The sequence below is a fragment of the Salvelinus alpinus genome, chromosome 20, assembly GCF_045679555.1.
Source record: "Salvelinus alpinus chromosome 20, SLU_Salpinus.1, whole genome shotgun sequence".
In the NCBI taxonomy this organism is placed as follows: Eukaryota; Metazoa; Chordata; class Actinopteri; order Salmoniformes; family Salmonidae; genus Salvelinus; species Salvelinus alpinus.
Genome location: NC_092105.1, coordinates 29013198 through 29033614, shown reverse-complemented (window position 1 = coordinate 29033614; position 20417 = coordinate 29013198). Strand labels below are relative to the sequence as shown.

General features: G+C 43.0%; 1 protein-coding gene across 1 annotated transcript in view; it reads right to left on the bottom strand.

The window, feature by feature from the left end:
* The window catches only part of cps1 (carbamoyl-phosphate synthase 1, mitochondrial), an 84738-nt gene that overhangs the window by 34125 nt on the left and 30196 nt on the right, over nucleotides 1–20417 (bottom strand). The window contains exons 22-29 of the mRNA XM_071355214.1: nucleotides 18501–18642; nucleotides 18083–18148; nucleotides 17698–17761; nucleotides 17247–17428; nucleotides 12643–12837; nucleotides 11906–11973; nucleotides 9653–9728; nucleotides 8172–8249 (exon numbers count right to left, since the gene is read on the bottom strand). Of these exons, the coding sequence (XP_071211315.1) occupies nucleotides 8172–8249; nucleotides 9653–9728; nucleotides 11906–11973; nucleotides 12643–12837; nucleotides 17247–17428; nucleotides 17698–17761; nucleotides 18083–18148; nucleotides 18501–18642 (871 nt within the window). The remainder of the gene's footprint in view (nucleotides 1–8171; nucleotides 8250–9652; nucleotides 9729–11905; nucleotides 11974–12642; nucleotides 12838–17246; nucleotides 17429–17697; nucleotides 17762–18082; nucleotides 18149–18500; nucleotides 18643–20417) is intronic.

The window sequence follows — 20417 nt, the reverse complement described above, 5'->3', positions numbered from 1 at the left end:
TCTTACATATAAAACCTTATTTGTTCATTGAAAATTGTGAATAACTCACCACAGGTTAATGAGAAGGGTGTGCCTGAAAGGATTTACATAACTCTGCAATGTTGAATGGTATTGGAGAGTCTCAGTCTTAAATCATTTTCCATACACAGTCTGTGCCTGTATTTAGTTTTCATGCTAGAGAATCCACTCTCACATAGGTACGTGGTTGCAAAGGGCATCAGTGTCTTAACAGCGCGATTTTCCAAGGCAGGATACTCTGAGCGCAGCCCAATCTAGAAATCTGGCAGTGGCTTCTGATTAAATTCAATTTTCACAGAACCGCTCGTTGCAATTTAGATGAGGCTCTTCTGTTCAGATATCAGTAAGTGGACTGGAGGCAGGGCATGAAAGGGATAACGAATCCAGTTGTTTGTGTCGTCCGTTTCAGGAAAGTACCTGCGTAATTGCGCTGCCCATATAATTGCATAGTGCAGAAAATACACGAGAGTTCTGGGGCCTTGCTTTAACAAAATTAACCATTTTCACTGTAGTGTCCAAAACGTCTTTCAAACTGTCAGGCATTCCCTTGGCAGCAACAGCCTCTCAGTGGATGCTGCAGTGTACCCAAGTGGCGTCGGGAGCAACTGCTTGCACTCCACAATGTCTCCCTGTCATGGCTTTTGCGCCATCGGTACAGATACCAACATATCTTGACCACCAAAGTCTATTTGATGTCACAAAGCAGTCCAGTACTTTAAACATATCCTCTCCTGTTGTCCTGGTTTCCAGTGGTTTGCAAAAGAGGATGTCTTCCTTAATTGACACCCTATAAACGTAATGGACATATACCAGGAGCTGTGCCAGGCCTGCCACGTCTTTTGACTCATCCATCTGTAACGCATAGAATTCACAGGATTGTATGCGAAGCAGTAATTGTTTCAAAACATCTCCTGCCATGTCACTGACGCATCGTGAAACAGTGTTGTTTGTATAGTTGTTTTGGGCCTTTTCCACCAGCATTGTCAAATCAAACTTTAATTTGTCACATGCGCCAAATACAACAAGTGTAGACTTTAATGTGAAATGCTTACTTACAAGCCCTTAACCAACACTGCAGTTCAAGAAGAAAATATTTACCAGGTAGACTAAAATAAAAAGTAATAACAAAAAGTAAACACAATAAGAATAACGAGGTTATATACAGGGGACAACGGTACCGAGTCAGTCTGCTGGGGTACAGGCTAGTTGCGGTAATCTGTACATGTAGGTGGGGGTGAAGTGACAATGCATAGATAACAAATAAACAGCGAGTAGCAGCAGTGTACAAAAGGGAGGGGGGGGGGGTCAATGTAAGTTGTCCGGTGGCAATTTTATGAATTGTTCAGCAGTCTTATGGCTTGGGGGTAGAAGCTGTTGAAGAGCATTTTGGTCCTAGACTTGGCGCTCCGGTACCGCTTGCCGTGCGGTAGCAGAGAAAACAGTCTATAACTTGGGTGACTGGAGTCTCTGACAATTTTATGGGCTTTCCTCTGACACCGCCTATTATAAAGGTCTTGGATGGCTGCTCTCTTTAGCAGCCTGACGCTCAGATGCCAAGCAGTTGCCATACCAGGCGGTGATGCAACCGGACAGGATTCTCTTGATGGTGCAGCTATAGAACCATGACTGGGAATACAGATATGCATCTGTTGGTCACAGATACCCTTTAAAAAAAGTATGGGCAGTGAGTTGCCTCATGCAATGCAACATATCTCTTTCGCATAGAGTTGATCAGGCTGTTGATTGTTGCCTGTGGAATGTTGTCTCACTCCTCTTCAATGGCTGTGCAAAGTTGCTGGATATAGGTGGGAACTTGAACACGCTGTCGTACACGTCGAACCAAAGCATCCCAAACAGTATGCAGGCCATGGAAGAACAGGGACATTTTCAGCTTACAGGAATTGTGTACAGATCCTTGCGACATGGGGCCGTGCTGAAACATGAAATGATGGAGGCGGATGAATGGCACGACAGTGGGCCTCAGGATCTCGTCACAGTATCTCTGTGCATTCAAATTGCCATCAATAAAATGCCATTGTGTTCGTTGTCCGTAGCTTATGCCTACCTACCTACCTACCCACCCATACCATAACCCCACCATGGGGCACTCTGTTCACATCAGCAAACCGCTCGCACAAATGTCTCCTTACACGCTATCTGCCATCTGCTCAGTACAGTTGAAACTGTGATTCATCTGTGAAGAGCACAATTCTCCTGCCTGCCAGTGGCCATCGAAGGTGAGCATTTGCCCACTGCAGTAGGTTACGACGCCAAACTGTAGTCAGGTCAAAACCCTGGTGAGAACGACAAGCTCGCAGATGAAGAAGTGAAGAAGCTGGATGTGGAAGTCCTGGGCTGGCGTGGTTACACGTGGTCTGCAGTTGTGAGGCAGGTTTGACGTACTGACAAATTCTCAAAAAATAATGATGGTTATGGTAGAGAAATGAATATTCAATTCTCTGGCAACAGCTCTGGTGGACATTTCTGCAGTCAGCATGCCAATTGCACGCTCCCTCAAAACTTGAGACATCAGTGGCATTGTGTTGTGTGACAAAACTGCACATTTTAGGGCGACCTTTTGTTGTAACAGCACAAAAAAAGAGAAATGCTCACTGACAGGGATGTAAACTAATTTGTGTGCAAAATCTTTTGTACGTATGGAACAATTTCTGGGATCTTTTATTTCAGCACATGAAACATGGGACAAACTCTTTACATGTTGCGTCTATATTTTGTTCAGTGTACAGTACCAGTCAAAAGTTTGTACACACCTACTCATTCAAGGGTTTTTCTTTATTTTTTCTATTTTCTACATTGTAGAATAGTGAAGACATCAAAACTATGAAATAACACAAATGGAATCATGTAGTAACCAAAAAAGTGTTAAACAAATCCAAATATATTTTATATTTTGGATTCTTCAAAGTAGCCACCCTTTGCCTTGACAGCTTTGCACACTCTTGGCATTCTCTCAACCAGCATCATGAGGTAGTCACCTGGAATGCATTTCAATTAACTTCTTTGGGGTAGGGGGCAGTATTTTCACGTCCGGATGAAAAGCATGCCCAGAGTAAACGGCCTGCTACAAAGCCATAAAAGCTAGAATATGCATATTATTAGTATATTTGGATAGAAAACACTCTGAAATTTCTAAAAATGTTTGAATGATGTCTGTGAGTATAACAGAACTCATCAGGCAGGCAAAAACCTGAGAAAAAATCCAACCAGGAAGTGCGAAATCTGAGGTTGGTCGATTTTCAACTCAGCTCCTATTGAAGATACAGTGGGATATTGGTAATGTTGCACTTCCTAAGGCTTCCACTAGGTGTCAACAGTCGTTAGAACCTTGTTTGATGCCTCTACTGTTTAGTGAGGCCGAAGGAGAGAGGAATGAGTCAGGTCTGCCATGAGGTGACCATGCTCTGACCATGCGCGTTCACGTGAGAGCGAGCTCTGTTCCATCGCAATTCTGAAGACACAGGAATACTCCGGTTGGAACATTATTGAAGAATTATGTTAAAAACACCCTAAAGAAAGTCCAAAGTACGTTCATCTCTAGGAGACAGAACGCATCTCCTTCCTGAGCTATATGACGGCTGCGTGGTCCCACGGTGTTTATACTTGCGTACTATTGTTTGTACAGATGAATGTGGTACCTTCAGGCATTTGGAAATTGCTCCCAATGATGGACCGGACTTGTGGAGGTCTACAATTCTTTTCTGAGGTCTTGGCTGATTTCTTTAGATTTTCCCATGATGTCAAGCAAAGAGGCACTGAGTTTGAAGGTAGACCTTGAAATAAATCCACAGGTACACCTCCAAATGACTCAAACAATGTCAATTAGCCTATCAGAAGCTTCTAAAGCCATGACATAATTGTCTGGAATTTTCCAAGCTGTTTAAAGGCACAGTCAACTTAGTGTATGTAAACCTCTGACCCACTGGAATTGTGATACAGTGAATTATAAGTGAAATAATCTGTAAACAATTGTTGGAAAAATTACTTGTGTCATGCACAAATTAGATGTCCTAACCGACTTGCAAAAACTATAGTTTGTTAACAAGAAATGTGTGGAGTGGTTGAAAAATGAGTTTTAATGACTCTAACCTAAGTGTATGTAAACTTCCGACTTTAACTGTATGTGGGAACTCCATCAAGATTGTTGGAAAAGCTGTCATCAAGGCAAAGGGTGGCACTTTGAAGATCTAAAATATAAAATATATAGTTTGATTTGTTTAACACTTTTTGGTTACTACATGATTCCATATGTGCTATTTCATAGTTTTGATGTCCACTATTATTCTACAACGTAGAGAATAGTAAAAATAAAGAAAAACCCTTGAATGAGCACGTTTTTCCAAACTTTTGACTGGTAATGTATATGTAATGTTTATGTTTTACACCAGGTCCTCCAACCAGAGGAGGGGGTGGGAGAGTAAAAAAAGTGGGATCAGAAATTATGCAAGTAATTGTCACGCCCTGACCTTAGTTATCTGTTTTCTATATATTTTGGTTAGGTCAGGGTGTGACTAGGGTGGGTACTCTAGTGTTGTATGTCTATTGTTTTGTATGTCTAGGGTTTTGTATGTCTAGGGTTGTTGTAGGTCTAGGGGTTTTGTATTTCTATGTTGGCCTGATATGGTTCCCAATCAGAGACAGCTGTTTATCGTTGTCTCTGATTGGGGATCATATTTAGGCAGCCCTGTTTCCCACTTTCTGTTGTGGGATCTTGTCTATGTGTAGTTGCCTGTCAGCACTCATTTGTATAGCTTCACGGTTCGTTTTGTTATTTTGTTCAGTGTTCATTCTTTAAATAAATAAGAATGTACGCATACCACGCTGCGCCTTGGTCCGATCCTTATAACGAACGTGGCAGTAATGTTGTTTGATGGACTCATCTGTATGCTAGTTTTTGTCTAAAAGACACAGACTGAAACAAAGAGGGAGATAAACAAAAGAGAAAAAAAGGGAGAGGAGAAGAAGATTACCATGTATATAGAACATATGACTACTCTTTCCTTGATAGTTGTTAGGATTTAGGCTACAATCAGAAATCTAAACATGTCCATACAGGGTCTCAATCATATATAAGCGCAGCTTAGCGGTCAAAACTTCGATATTCATTAAATGTATTGCATCGGATCCATCCATGTGTGGCTTTTTTTCTTAATCATGTTTCAACATTAAAATATTACAATGACAGATCCAATTTAGACACATGAAACTAAGGGAATAATGATGAGCTATTCAGGTTTAACTAAGGCTTATATACCCATACCCATCTCCCTGGCACCATGTTAACTTCTTAACCAATCCCTAGCTTTGACATTTCTAATAAGGCCTCTTAAGCGGTTGTTTTCGCGATGTCGGAGGTGGAACTGCTTTAGAGCTGTCAAATCCACAAGCGGCTCCTGGCATTATGCCACTGGAATGAACATTGGAATATGACATGTACTCTACACCTCGATTAGGCTGATAGAAATCCTCATTATTTAGTTTAATTATTTTCTTTACCGAACAAAAATATAAAATCAACATGTAGTGTTGGTTCCATGTTTAAGGAGCAGAAATGTTCCATTTGCAAAAAAAGCTTCTTTCTCAGAAATGTTGTGCTCAAATTAATTTACATCCCTGTCAGTGAGCATTTCTCCTTTTCCAAGATAATCCATCCACCCGACAGGTGTGGCATATCAAGAAGCTGATTAAACAGCATATTCATTACACAGATGCACCTTGTGCTGTAAACAACAAAAGGCCACTCTAAAATGTAAAAAAAAAAAGACCAGTCAGGATGCTCTCGATGTTGCAGCTGTAGAACCTTTTGAGGAACTGAGGACCCATGCCAAATCTTTTCAGTCTCCTGGGGGGAATAGGTCTTGTCGTGCCCTCTTCACAACTGTCTTGGTGTGTTTGGACCATGACCATTGTTGGTGATGTGGACACCAAGGAAATTGAAGCTCTCAACCTGCTCCACTACAATCCTGTCGATGAGAATGGGGGCGTGCTCGGTCCTCCTTTTCATGTAGTCCACAATCATCTTCTTTGTCTTGATTACGTTGAGGGATAGGTTGTTATTCTGGCACCACCCGGCCAGGTCCTCTCTATAGGCTGTCTCGTCGTTGATCAGGCCTACCACTGTTGCGTCATCTGCAAACTTAATGATGGTGTTGGAGTCGTGCCTGGCCATGCAGTCGTGGGTGAACAGGGAGTACAGGAGGGCATTAAAGTCCCTGGCCACTAGGAGCGCCACCTCTGGGTGAGTGGTTTCCTGTTTGCTTATTTCCTTATACAGCTGACTCAGTGCGGTCTTAGCGCCAGCGTCCGTCTGTGGTGGTAAATAAACAGCCACGAAAATAATAGATGAAAACTCTATTGGCTGTGGCCTACAGCTTATCATGAGATACTCTACTTCAGGCGAGCAAAATCTAGAGACTTCCTTAGATTTTGTGCACCAGCTGTTTACAAATGTACACTCCGGAGTGTGTTGTTCGGTCTAGCCGGTGCAGCGTATATCCCTCTAGCTGAATGTTTTCCATGTCGTCATTCAGCTACGATTCGGTGAAACATAAGATATTACAGTTTTTGATGTCCCGTTGGTAGGATATTCGTGATCGTACCTTGTCTAATTTATTGTCCAATGATTGTACGTTGGCAAGTAATATTGATGGTAAGGGCAGATTTCCCACTCACCGTCGGCGGATCCTTACAAGGCACCCCGCCCTGTGTCCTCTATACCTGCGTCTCTATCTCTTGCCAATGATGGGGATTTCGACCTTGTCGGGTGTCTGAAGTACATCCTGTGCATCTTTGTCTAATCCGAGGTGAGTGATCGCTGTCCTGATATCCAGAAGCTCTTTTTTGCCGTAATATACGGTGGCAGAAACATTATGTACAAAATAAGTTACAAAAACAGTGGAAAAAAACACATAATAGCACAATCGGTTAGGCGCCCGTAAAACAGCTGCCATTTCTTCCGGCGCCATTGTACATGTTTGATCACCACCGTTCGTCAGCACCCAGCAGGTGTTCATGTCAATGTTCGTGTTGGTCTATCTTCCCTCCTACTGTATGTGAGTGAGAGAGTGGTCAAATCTAAGGCTTTATTGGATCTAAGGTCAATGGAGAACATTATTATGCAGTTTCTTTTAAGAACTGGCCTCAGAATGCTATAAAAAAAAAGGTTAATTGACTCCAAAATACTTTTCAGTACTCTTTACACAACCTACAAAACACCCCAGGATTTTTGAAATTTGTGTCCCCCCACCCATCTTTCAATTGAATATATTCCATTTCCACTATCTGTCTGATATGTATCTGCCAATCCTCTGTTCCTTTCAAAGAGCAGCTGTAATATGTTTCTCTGCTGATAGGATGGGAGAAATAATCTAGTCTTACTTAGGTTGTGTCCTAAATTCCTAAATGTGCCCTACTTTTGATGAGTGCCCTAGTAGTGCTCTATGTAGGAAATAGGGTGCCATTTGGAACTTGGCCTCATCAGACTGAGGTAATATAATGGAGGAATAAAATGCTACATTAAAGCAGAGTGGAGTAATGCTCCAGTGTGGCTCAGTTGGTAAGAGCGTGGAGCTAGCAAATGCAAGGTCGTGGGGTTAAATTCCCCCAGAGGTCACATCCACATACTAAAGATTGAGTCATGAATGTACGAAGATATAATGAGACAAATGTGAAGGTAAAAGTACAAAACTGCTTTAGTACTAGGATTAAACATACTATGTTGATGTAGAACGGATTAAATTCATTACAGTCTAAACGTGATGCTAAGTAATATAGCCTGTGAGTGTTTTGCTTGCTGAAGCAAATCATTCACCTTGCCCTTCATTCAGGAAATAAGAGAGGAGAGGAGGGAAGAGGGGGATGAGGAGAGCTCCTATAAAAGCCCCCCACGTGTTCCACCTGCTCCATCACGTGAGGCAGAGAGATCACACATCTAGGTCCTGTATGGCTCAGTTGATAAAATGGGTTCAAAAAAGACCATGGGTTCAATTCCAGCAGGAATCACATACTGAAAAATATGCACATGCACTCACTGTACTGCAAGGCCCTGAAAGCAAGTGTCTTCTAAATAGCATACAGCGCACATAGCATAATGATGTGAGGTGTGTGAGTGTGTGAGGCATATCAAACTGGCTTACTTTTCCCATCTTGGCCACTGCATCCACCTCCACTTCTCTGGCTCCACGGATGAACTTGGTGATGACCACTGGATGCTCCTGTAGGAAAAATAACAACATCAGATATCTAACTCTCAAATGGCACCTATTCCCTATATAGTGCTCTACTTTCAATCTGTGTCTATAGGGCTCTCAACAATAGTGCACTATATAGGGAATAGGATTCCATTTTGGATGCACATTTGAAGTGTGCTCTGCTGCACTATGTTGGAGTAGGGGGCTGCATCCTGTTTATATTAGGATTCTACAGCAGCCCAGCTCAACTCCCCAGCTTACTGATACATACTATTATACCAGTTACACATGTGATTTGTACAGCTAGCCGGATGGGCACGGTGAGTCGAGTAGAGCTCATTAGAGTCTGCTGAGGACAGGACGGCTCATAATAATGGCTGAAACGGAGTGAATAGAATGGCATCAAACACATGGAAACCATATGTTTGATCTATTTGATACAATTCCACTCCAGCCATTAACACAAGCCCGTCCTCCCCAATTAAGGTGCCACCAACCTCCTGTGGTAGAGCTCCTCTTGGCGTGGTGAGTGGTATGTGTGTGTGCTGCCCCTGAGAGACAGGTGTGTGATGCTGTGTTCTGTCAAAAGCCAGGCAGGCCATGTGTATTCAGGTCACAGGCCAGAGGGCTGTTCCTCCTCCTCCTGGCTAGAGAAGTGCTGCTTAGCTGACAGTAAGCAAGGGGAGGTGTACGTGTGTGTTTGTGTGTGCATATGACCAGGACTGGTTTAGTGTGAGCAGCATGACAGGGAGGCCGGCTGCTCTGTCAGCCCCAGGCAAGGGCATGTTGAGGGGCCAGGTGGACCACCAGCACCCAGAGGGAGTGTGTTTGTATGTGTGGGCAGAGAGACAGGTAAACAACAAAATCGGCTCTGCCCCACAGCCAACATACTACACTCATCCATACTGAGAAGGTGCCAGTGAGGGGCACGAGCTGATTGAGCTCAGAGGAACTGTGTATGTGTGTGTGTGTGTGTGTGTGTGTGTGTGTGTGTGTGTGTGTGTGTGTGTACAGTAGGTGAGTAGACATTAGACAAAGGTAGCATCCCAAATTTCAAACTAGTCCCTATGTAGTGCACTACTTTTGACCAATGCCCAATGGGCTCTGTTTAAAAGTAGTGCACTATATAGGGAATAGGGTGCCATTTGGGACACAAAGAGATAGTTTTATCTGTGGTTGGCTAGGGAGAACAAATACACTTCATTTCTCCATGTAAGCCTTTTTATAAGAGAGGGGGTTACATGTGCGTGTGCATAATGAAGAAATTGTATTTGTAACTCACAGGGTGGGTGAGTCTGAGTGTGCATGTGTTAAAAGGATTTAGTATGTTGAGTAGGAAGAGGTTTTCAACTGATTACTTCAAGTAGTGCACCATATAGAGAATAGGGTTCAAGTCGGGACACAGATAATAAAGTTCTCTGGATCACCTGAGACACCTGAGTAGCCTCGTCCAAGAAGCCCCTCATCTCTTCTTCACCGTATGCCACGTTCATTGCTGAGCCACTGAAGAGGAAGAGAGAGCGAAAGAGGAAAATAATTAGAAAAATAACAAGGTTTTTTAGCTCAAATGTTGATATCTCCCAGTTGCATCATTATAATCAAGATGAAGAAAGGTTTTAAACAGCAAAACAAAAAAGTGGAGAAAAATAAAAAGAAAGATTTAGGTCAGCAAACACTCCAGGCTCTACAGAATGAGTTTGCTTTCTGAGCTGAGTCATTAAAAAATATGTATTCGGGGTATTTATGTTTTTCTCCCTTCTTCTTTTGGCCGGCTAGTTGGGCATCCACATGCTCCTGAACGCAGCCAGAGGGAGAGTGGATAGTCTCCGTCCCAAATGGCACCCTATTCCCAACATAGTGCACTACTTTTGAACTGAGCCCTATGGGTTTCACTATAGGCCCTAGTCAAAAGTAATGCACTATAAACGTAATATGGTGCTATTTGGCACACAGGCGTAGACTAGAGGGACAGGGGAGGGTCAGGCTCAGTCACAACTCCTACCTGCTTTGGCCTGACTGCTACAAGGCACACATATGGCCAAACAGCCAAACACCACACCTGTCTTTAAAAAGGACATTATACGGGGTTCAAGGAGAAAATATTCCTCTGTGACTCAGTTGGTTGCAGTGCCAGGATTGTTGGTTTGACCACCGCTGGGACCACCACCCATATGAAAATGCATGCACGCATGACTGTAATCGCTTTGGACAAAATCATTGGCTAAATGGGCATATCACAATCATTGACTTAGTGATTTCATTCTTTGATTTACAACATACTCAAACAATGGATATCTAGTGTGAGTGGCTGAACTGCATTTAGAGATCAATCCTCTTCCAAGCTAATCATAATAATGGTCTGATGAGAGGTAGGCCCAAACACACTATGCGCAATGACATAATAATAGAGAAAGACAGACAGATGGACAGCCAGGCAGTCAGGCAGGAGAGGAGAAAGAGAGGAGGAAGGGAGGTGAGGGGAGAGGTTCATTCTCCATGTACACAAACCAATAAGGTAATACAGCTTACAGGGTGGTGCCTCCAGTTCCTGCAAGACCATAGACAGCCCTTGGGGACCTGAGATTCCTAATCACTCCATCATGGATGACTGTTTGCAAACTAAAACAAGAAGCAGCAGCCTGACAGGTGGGTTACCCACCTGTCTGATGCTGCTCTTCTCCTGAGCATGCGAGCTGGGGGGGGGGGTTGTGTGTGTGTGTGCGTGCGTGCGTGTGCGTGTGAGTGTGTGTGTGAGCTGTGTTGACTCGAGAACCAAAATTAGCCACCCAATATGCTTTCAATACACTTTCAAAACCAATGCTGTTGCTGATTATGTGCAAATTAGCAATCCAGACCTCCCCAATACCAGCCCCGCATTAACACACACACACACACTGTAATAAGTTCAGATTGTAGGCTATCTTTTCATTCTGGTAATTGAGTAGCATCACAGTGGTAGCCGTGACAAAATATTAAAGGCTAAATTGAGCCTCCGCTTTAGCTAATCGGTCTCTCGCTGTTTTTTATACCCTCCCTTCCATATTTCATTTTGTGTTTCTTCACGCTGACTGTCGTATTTATTTATTCTTCTGAGATGCATTCAATTACTCAAAAATGTGTTTTCTAGTTGGACATATGGTGAGGCTGTATAAACAAGTTATCATATTAGAAAATACATCACATTACTGTGGATATACTGTAGAGGCCTGGCCAACATAAACAAGGAAAGATTAGTCCATTCCATTTCAATTCAGTTCATACAGGAAGTAAACTGAAATTGCAATTACTGATTTGAAATGGAGTTGACTCCAACCTATGGTTATGAGAGTGCTGTCCCCTCCCCAACACTTAGCTGAGTACACAAGAGGGGCGCAGGAGACAGGAGTAGCTTACCTGAGTACGTAAGAGGGGCGCAGGAGACAGGAGTAGCTTACCTGAGTACGTAAGAGGGGCGCAGGAGACAGGAGTAGCTTAACGGAGTACGTAAGAGGGGCGCAGGAGACAGGAGTAGCTTAACGGAGTACGTAAGAGGGGCGCAGGAGACAGGGGTAGCTTAACGGAGTACATAAGAGGGGCGCAGGAGACAGGGGTAGCTTAACGGAGTACATAAGAGGGGCGCAGGAGACAGGGGTAGCTTAACGGAGTACCTAAGATTGGCGCAGGAGACAGGTGTAGCTTACCTGAGTACGTAAGAGGGGCGCAGGAGACAGGGGTAGCCCACTTTATTGGCAAAGGCAAAGGCATCTTCCTGAAACGCACAGAATCAGAGGAGATGAAGGTTAAAGCATTGGTTCCAATTACAACTTATACTTATAACATCAAATGCCTGTCTGCCTGACCCTCTGTCATTCTCTTTATTTCACTCAGTCTCTTTCTGTCACAATCTCTCTCTCCATTTCTCTCTCTCTGCTCTTTGTTTTCTCCATCATAATACAACAGCTCCTGGTGGGATGAACAGAGACGCAGATTGGTTCCTAGGGATACTGGGCTCTGTCGGCTCGAAGTCTAAACACGACTCACCACTTAAAATACAAGTGAGCGCTAGAAAGAAGTAAGTAGATAATTAGGGAGAGAGAAGGTGTGAGAGAAAAACAAATATGGAATGTGTAGGAAGTGTCTAGGAGGAAGTCTAGTCCTCTGTTTTTCTTTCTCTCACTTTGTCTCTTTCCTTCATTCTAATATCAGCATGTCTTCGCTAACCCTGTTTTCTTCCTTCTAGAGTACCTAGCCCTGTCTAAGCCGAGACAGCCTATCCCCTTTCCACTCCTCTCCCTGTAGGTCCAGGAGAGACAGGAGCAGTACAACACTAAGGGAATGGAGAGTCAGACACATTTCAGCAAGTCAGTCGGTCTACACGTCTCTGCACTTTTGACACTAAGGAGACAGTTTGTTTGTGTTGTGTGTGTGCATGTCTCACCAGTGAGCTGAGGGCCTTCCACGGGGCCTGGGCCACCCCCAGTTCATCCAGGATGGTGGAGAACACTGACCTCTCCTCGGCTCGGTCGATCTGCTGGGGGTTGGTTCCTAGGATCTTGACCCCGTTCAGGTGCAGAGGCATGGCCAGGTTATTGGGGATCTGACCCCCCACAGACACGATGCTGCCTGTACAGCCCTGGAGACTCACGGTAGGACTTTAGTCAGGTTACAACATTATTTATATCTAGAAATGAAATCTGCCATTTGTCTCATGTTTCTGGAATCACAGACTAAAATGTGTTTTACTTTTATAATAAGGTGAAAGAAGACGGTTGTGAATAGGCTACTGGGTGCTTGTTGAGATGTTTTGTAACAATTATTTGCCTGATAAAAGGTTTCATACATTTCAATAAACCTTCATCGAAGAGAGGAAAGGACAGGAGGGATGGTGGTAATGTTATCTCCCTGAATCAACAACCAGTTAATCACCAGGCTGATCTCATATCCACTATAACTGGAGTACATTCCTCTGGAGGGAAAAGTCCATGTACCTCCCAAATGGCACCCTATTCCATATTTAGTGCAGTATTTAGTACACTACTTTTGAACAGGGCCTATAGGGCTCTGGTCAAAAGTAGTGCCCTACATAGGGAATATGGTGTCATAACAGCCGCTCATTGAAACCAGGCTACAAGGCTTTGGTTTAACTAGCAGAGCCGAGAGCGTCATATTGATTCAAAAACAAATGTACTTTTTAATTACTCTGCCATTTTTAAAGTCACGTGTCACCCCTCAACCTTAACTTTTTCTTAATAAGTGTATATAACACAATGTCATTGTTAGAATCTTAATATCACAAACATAATTTGTGTTATAAGCGGTTTTAAGAGGTCATGTCATGTTTCCCCCCTGTTCCTCACCGCAAGTCATTCACTGGCAGTCAGCCTGACGATGGCCCATCGAAACAACACCTAAACTACAGTCAGGTACAGAATTATTGGCACTCTTGATAAAGATGGGCAAAAAAAGTCTGTATAAAATAAATTATACAAATACTGGGCTGTATTGCATGCAATTTGGGGGAGGGTGGGATTATATTATATTACACTAATACAATTGCTCAGAGAAAGACATTTTGTTTAACAAGTTTTTTTTAAAGTGTCAAAATGATTGGCATTGCTGTTTTTAGTACTCAAGCACCATACCCTACCCAAGGATAACCACACTGAGCCTTTTCCTAAAACGTTTTATGAGATTGGAGAACAGATTGGGAGGGATCTCAATGTGTTCTCCATTGGGAGGGATCCAATGGGAGGGATCCATACAGAATCTTTCCAGGTCCTTGATATTCTTCGTCTGTGTTTATGGACTGCCCTCTTCAATACAAACCACAGGTTTTCGGTGGGGTTCAATTCCGGAAAATGTTGAGTTTGTGGTCAATAAACCATTTCTTTGTGGATTTTGATATGTGCTTAGGGTTGTCGTCTTGCTGGAAGATCCACTTGTGGACAAGTGTCAGCCTCCAATCAGAGGCAACCAAGTTCATGACTAAAAAGTCAGATGCTATTGTCAGATGAGATGAAAATAGAGCTCTATGGCCATGCATACCAGTGGTGGGTTTGGTGTTGTAAAACAGAAAAGTACATCATACCTACAGTAACATATGGTGGTGGATCTTTGATGTTATGAGGCTATTTTGTTTCCACTGGTCTCCAAATCAAATCTAATTTTATTTGTCACATGCGCTGAATACAACAGGTGTAGACCTTACAGTGAAATGCTTACTTACGAGCCCCTAACCAACAATGCAGTTAAAAAAAGTTATTACGGATAAAAATTTAAAATAATTACAGATAAGAATAAGAAATAAAAGTAACAAGTAATTAAAGAGCAGCAGCAAAAAAATAACAATAGTGAGACTAAATACAGGGGGTACCGGTACAGAGTCAATGTGCGGGGACACCGGTTAGTTCAGGTAATATGTACATGTGGGTAGAGTTATTAAAGTGACTATGCACAGATGATAATAACAGAGTAGCAGCGGTGTAAAAGGCGGGGAGGGGGCAATGCAAATAGTCTGGGTAGCCATTTGATTAGATACTCAGGAGTCTTATGGCTTGGGGGTAGAAGCTGTTTAGAAGCCTCTTGGACCTAGAATTGGCGCTCCGGTACCGCTTGCCGTGCGGTAGCAGAGAGAACAGTCTATGACTAGGGTGGCTGGAGTCTTCGACAATTTTTAGGGGCTTCCTCTGACACTGCCTGGTATAGAGGTCCTGGATGGCAGGGAGCTTGGGCCCCAGTGATGTATTGGGCCGTTTACACTACCCTCTGTAGTGCCTTGCGGTCGGAGGCCAAGCCGTTGCCATACAAGGCAGTAATGCAACCAGTCAGGATGCTCTCGATGTTGCAGCTGTAGAACCTTTTGAGGATCTGAGGACCCATGCCAAATCTTTTTAGTTTCCTGAGGGGGAATAGGCTTTGTCGTGCCCTCTTCATGACTGTCTTGGTGTACTTGGACCATGTTTGTTGGTGATGTGGACACCAAGGAACTTGAAGATCTCAACCTGCTCCACTGCAGCCCCATCAATGAAACTGGGGGCGTGCTCGGCCCTCCTTTTCCTGTAGTCCACAATCTCCTTTGTCTTGATCACGTTGAGGGAGAGGTTGCTGTCCTGGCACCACACTGCGAGGTCTCTGACCTCCTCCCTATAGGGTGTCTCGTCGCTGTCTTGGGGCCCTTGTGAAGTTCAGTGGCATCATTAACTTCTTTAAAAAAAAATGTTTACCAAGTACCAGGACATTTTAGCCAAAAACCTGGTTGCCTCTGCCAGGAGGCTAACACTTGGCTGCAAGCTCTGAGTACGTTCTCCTCTGTGCTTCAATGCAGTTGGGCTACGAACTAAAACCAGCACCGCTACAGACATACATCCATGACTCCAAATGTGCACTTCACATTTCCATCTCATAAAACGCATGTCATATACAGTGTCAATGTTTATGATCACTATGTTTGATGTACAGTTACAAGATGACATGGCGTCATACCCTGGGATGTTCTGAACAGAATGAACCTGGTGGCCGACCTGCCTATACTGTGCCGGTCCCCTCTCTATCCGTCCCTCGCTAGTTCGCTATGAATTATGCAAGTGTTTGTGTTCTCCTAGTGGAATCAAATTTTGACACTCAGAAATGGGAGTGGACACCAGGAGTCGACGTGCAAGGAGTCGAGGAATCAATTATTTTGGAGTCGACTCACCACCACTACATCATCGTCGTTAACAGTTGGAAATATTGCAGAAAAAGGGAAACGATAGCAGCGAAGTCCTGTATTGCAATACTTTAAGAAGTTACTTTGAGAAGACATTTGATGCGCTGCAAGTCCCTCCTCTCCCATGTACTCATTCGTTTTTACGAGCATATACCCATGTGGGTGATTGAAAGAAGAAAAAAGTGTGTGTGGATCTCATTCAACAGGACAATGGCACAACACACCTCCAGGCTGTGTAAGGGCTATTTGACCAAGAAGGAGGGTGATGGAGTGCTGCATCAGATGACCTGGCCTCCACAATCACCCGACCTCAACCCAATTGAGATGGTTTGGGATGGACCGCAGAGTGAAGGAAAAGCAGCAAACAAGTGCTCAGCATATGTGGGAACTCCTTCAAGACTGTTGGAAAAGCATTCTAGGTGAAGCTGGTTGAGAGAATGCCAAGAGTGTGCAAAGCTGTCATCAAGGCAAAGGGTGGCTACTTTGAAGAATCTCAAATATAAAATATATTTTGATTTGTTTAACACTTTTTTGGTTACTACATGATTCCATGTGTGTTATTTCATGGTTTTGATGTCTTCAGTATTATTCTACAATGTAGAAAATAGTATACATAAAGAAAAACCATGGAATGAGTAGGTGTGTCCAAAGTTTTGACTGGTACTTTATGTATACATTTATTTAGCAATGCTCACTCACGCAACGTGGCCGATTTGGTCAGCATGTTATCTTATAAGTTCTGCTAATGTCACTTTTCGTGAATTTTTAAGCATTTCTGTAATTTAATAATTCATAATTCATAAAGGTCATATTAACTGACTAATTTTATCTCATAGAACTAAACTTATAAGATTGCCTAAGCCTGTGTTAACATAATTCCTCATTTATCCCAAAACCCTATTCTTTCCCCATTCATTCTCCCCATAGGAAGGTCTGAACAAACCAGAGGTAAATCATTTCCGGGTTTTAGGACTACAAGCTGACAAGCTCTATATGTCTGCTGCAGAGCGACAAGACAGAGCAATGAGAAAACTAGTTTTTTATCAGTCATGGTAATTAAAGTGCTGAAAAAAATTGTCTCCCTATTTAAAAAGAAGATGGAGAACAAGCTGTTAAGGAAATTTTCTGTTTTGGTGCAGGTACAGCCAACTAGCACCAAAATAATATTGCGATATGGTCAAAACGATACGATATATCGTCAAAAATAACATCCCGTTATGTAACTATTGATTTCCCCCCCCATCACTAATGTGTGTGCGTATACGTGTATGTGTGCTTGTGCGCATCTGTGCGTCTGTGTGTCTCTGAACGTTCATGTGTGTGTGTTGACTTCTCACCTCTTGCTGTGTGATGTCCAGAATGCGTTCCAGAGTCAACTCTTCAAAGTACAGGCGGTCACATTCGTCAAAGTCCGTGCTGACAGTCTCAGGGTTGTGGTTTACCACCACTGTCCGCCTGCCCATCTGACGCAGGGCTCGGATACTGGACACTGCACACCAGTCAAATTCCACACTGCTCCCTAGTGAACAGGAGGGATAACAAAAACGTAATTATTGTATTATTATAACTCAAAATGTTCAAATATTGATTTGATTGAATTTATTTTGGTTTGATACATGTTAGTTACGACAACGAACACATATGACAGAGGAGTTGGCGGATCGCAAACAGATCTGCTACCATAGAAAATGTTTTTAAAAATGACAAAATAGATATATGTCTGCTACCACCAGGCTAGAGTATAACCATTCATTAGTATGTTGAAAACACCATGATAATGCATCTCACCAATGTGATAGGGACCACATCCCAGCACCATGACACCGTGGTCCTTGAACTCCAAGTCATGCTCCTGTTGAATGGACACAATGACACACAAAAAGTGTCTAACTTTGACAAACACAATGCATGGGAAAAAAACATTAAGGACTACATATGTACTCATATCTTCTCAAATAAAGGTATTGCTTATACTATTAAGAATTGCAGTGTGTTTACATCCCTTAGCCGTTTACCAAAAAAGTGGTGGGGTGTCCACTTTGTTGTTGTTTATACTGCAGATTGGCCTTAAAAAAAAATCTAATTCAGGAGCTAACGTGCGGCACCAAAAAATGTATGGACATTGGACAAATACATTATGAATTCACATCAGTTAAGCAGGATAAGGACTCGCCTGTCCATGGTAGGTACAGTACAGGTAGTTGGTCACAGCAGGGTACTCTGCAGCAAGGGTGTCAATCTGAACAGAAAATAAAAACTGATGTCTCCTGCAATACAGAACCTACTCATTAGACTACTATGAACACGTGACAATGTGATATGTTTGTGCACAATGCTTTTGTTTAGTAGGCCAAGGTAAGTCTGAAGGTCTGTCGCTAGGAGAGCGATGTCAGAGAGGTGTCACGTGGAGGTGAGGGACGTTGTTAGCCTGAATGTTCATTTCAACTCCTGTGGGAGATACTCAATACGTCCCAGATGGCACCCTATTCCCAATATAGTGGACTACTTTTAAGAAGTACACTATGTAGGGTAGTGAAAAGGGTGCCATTTGGGACGCATACATGGACCAGGACCCGGGGGAGGCTGCTCACCTGTTTCACCCAGGGTTTAATGTTCTGACCCAGCCTCAACACTCTGGCCTCCCCCTCACTGGAGCCCAGGGCCTGGCCCACCTGGCGGTCTGAGAAGCCGTCCTGTTTAGCCTTCAGCAGCAGGGTCTGGGGTAATGTTGCACTGAGGAGAGAAACCAAGATCTGAGCTTAAAGGTTAAATACATATGCACACTGAATGTAGCACTTAGAAAACATGTGTGTTGGGCCCCTCCCTCTGCACCAGGCCAGTGATTGGAGCCGTTTAACCCTCTAGTCTAAGCCAGGGGGAGGGTTCTACTTAGCTAACATATGACATTTTTTAAGATGGTCATACCATGGATCATTAAGCTTTTTGATTTTTAAAATAATAAACTAATAATAAACTAATTATATATTTTTGGCATTACTCCTATTAGCTCATTGAAATGCACTGAATATCAGATTCACTACGTGAAAATAAATGTAACCTAAAGGAAGTTCGTATTGTTTTTGTTGACATGTACAGTGCATTCGGGAAGGTATTCAGACCCCTTGACTTATTCCACATTTTGTTACGTTTCAACAGTTATCTAAAATTGATTAAATCGTTCACCCCCCCCCATAATCAATCTACACATAAAACCCCATAATGACAAAGCAACAACAGGGTTTTTAAATTTTTTGGCAAATGTATAAAAAAATAAAAAAATGAAATATCACATTTACATAAGTATTCCGACCTTTTACTCAGAACTTTGTTGAAGCAACTTTGGCAGCGATTACAGCCTCGAGTCTTCTTGGGTATGATGCTACAAGCTTGGGGAGTTTCTCCCATTATTCTCTGCAGATCTTCTCAAGCTCTGTCAGGTTGGATGAGGAGCATCGCTGTACAGCTATTTTCAGGTCTCTCCAGACATGTTCGATGGGGTCAAGTCCACTCAAGGACATTCAGAGACTTGTCCCAAAGCGACTCCTGCATTGTCTTGGCTGTGTGCTTAGGGTCGTTGTCCTGTTGGAAGGTGAACCTTCACCCCAGTCTGATGTCCTGAGCGCTCTGGAGCAGGTTGTCATCAAGGATCTCTGTACTTTGCTCCGTTTATATATCCCTCAATCCTGACTAGTCTCTCAGTCCCTGCCGCTGAAAAACATCCCCACAGCATGATGCTGCCACCACCATGCTTCACCATAGGGATGGCGCCAGGTTTCCTCCAGACACGACTAGGGCTATTACGGTAACCGTATTACTGCCACACCGGTGGTCAAGAAGGCAGTCAAATTCCACGAGACCTTTTAGTCACGGTAACTAGGCTTCTCCAAGCTCTGATGCTGCTGATGGTCATTAGTAGCCTACCAAACTTGCTAACTGCCTGGTACTCAGCACCCCATCTAATCCCAAATGTCCATCTAATCACTCTGACATCAATGCAAATGTGATCGAAAATCTAATCAAACACTTCATGAGAGCCCATGAGCTCATGTTGCTCAACATTTCTATAGGCTATGCAATTGCAAATTGAGAAAACAAGAGCGATGGCCTCTATTAAGAGGAGGATCCCATCAGATTTCTATAGGCTAGGCTATTATATTTATTTCTCAACTTTCCTAATATTAAGCACATTATTTATCTTTACAGCAGGAGTATAGCCTACCTGGCTGTCATGAAAATGAACCATGGGGAAAAGTTTCCTCCATTCACTATTTAAATGCATAGATGACATGTATTTTTCCCGCTGCCCCTGTTTCGAGACAGGTGCACAATATTCTATATAAAAATACATGTCACATATATTATTTAGTATATGTAAAGGCAAGAATAAATCAAGAATAGTCTGATGGATGATAATATTACCCTATCACTTGTGAATTATATATTATCACTTGTGAATGATGTCCAGAGTAAGGCAAGAAGCAATGCATAACTTTTTTTTGCGATGTGTA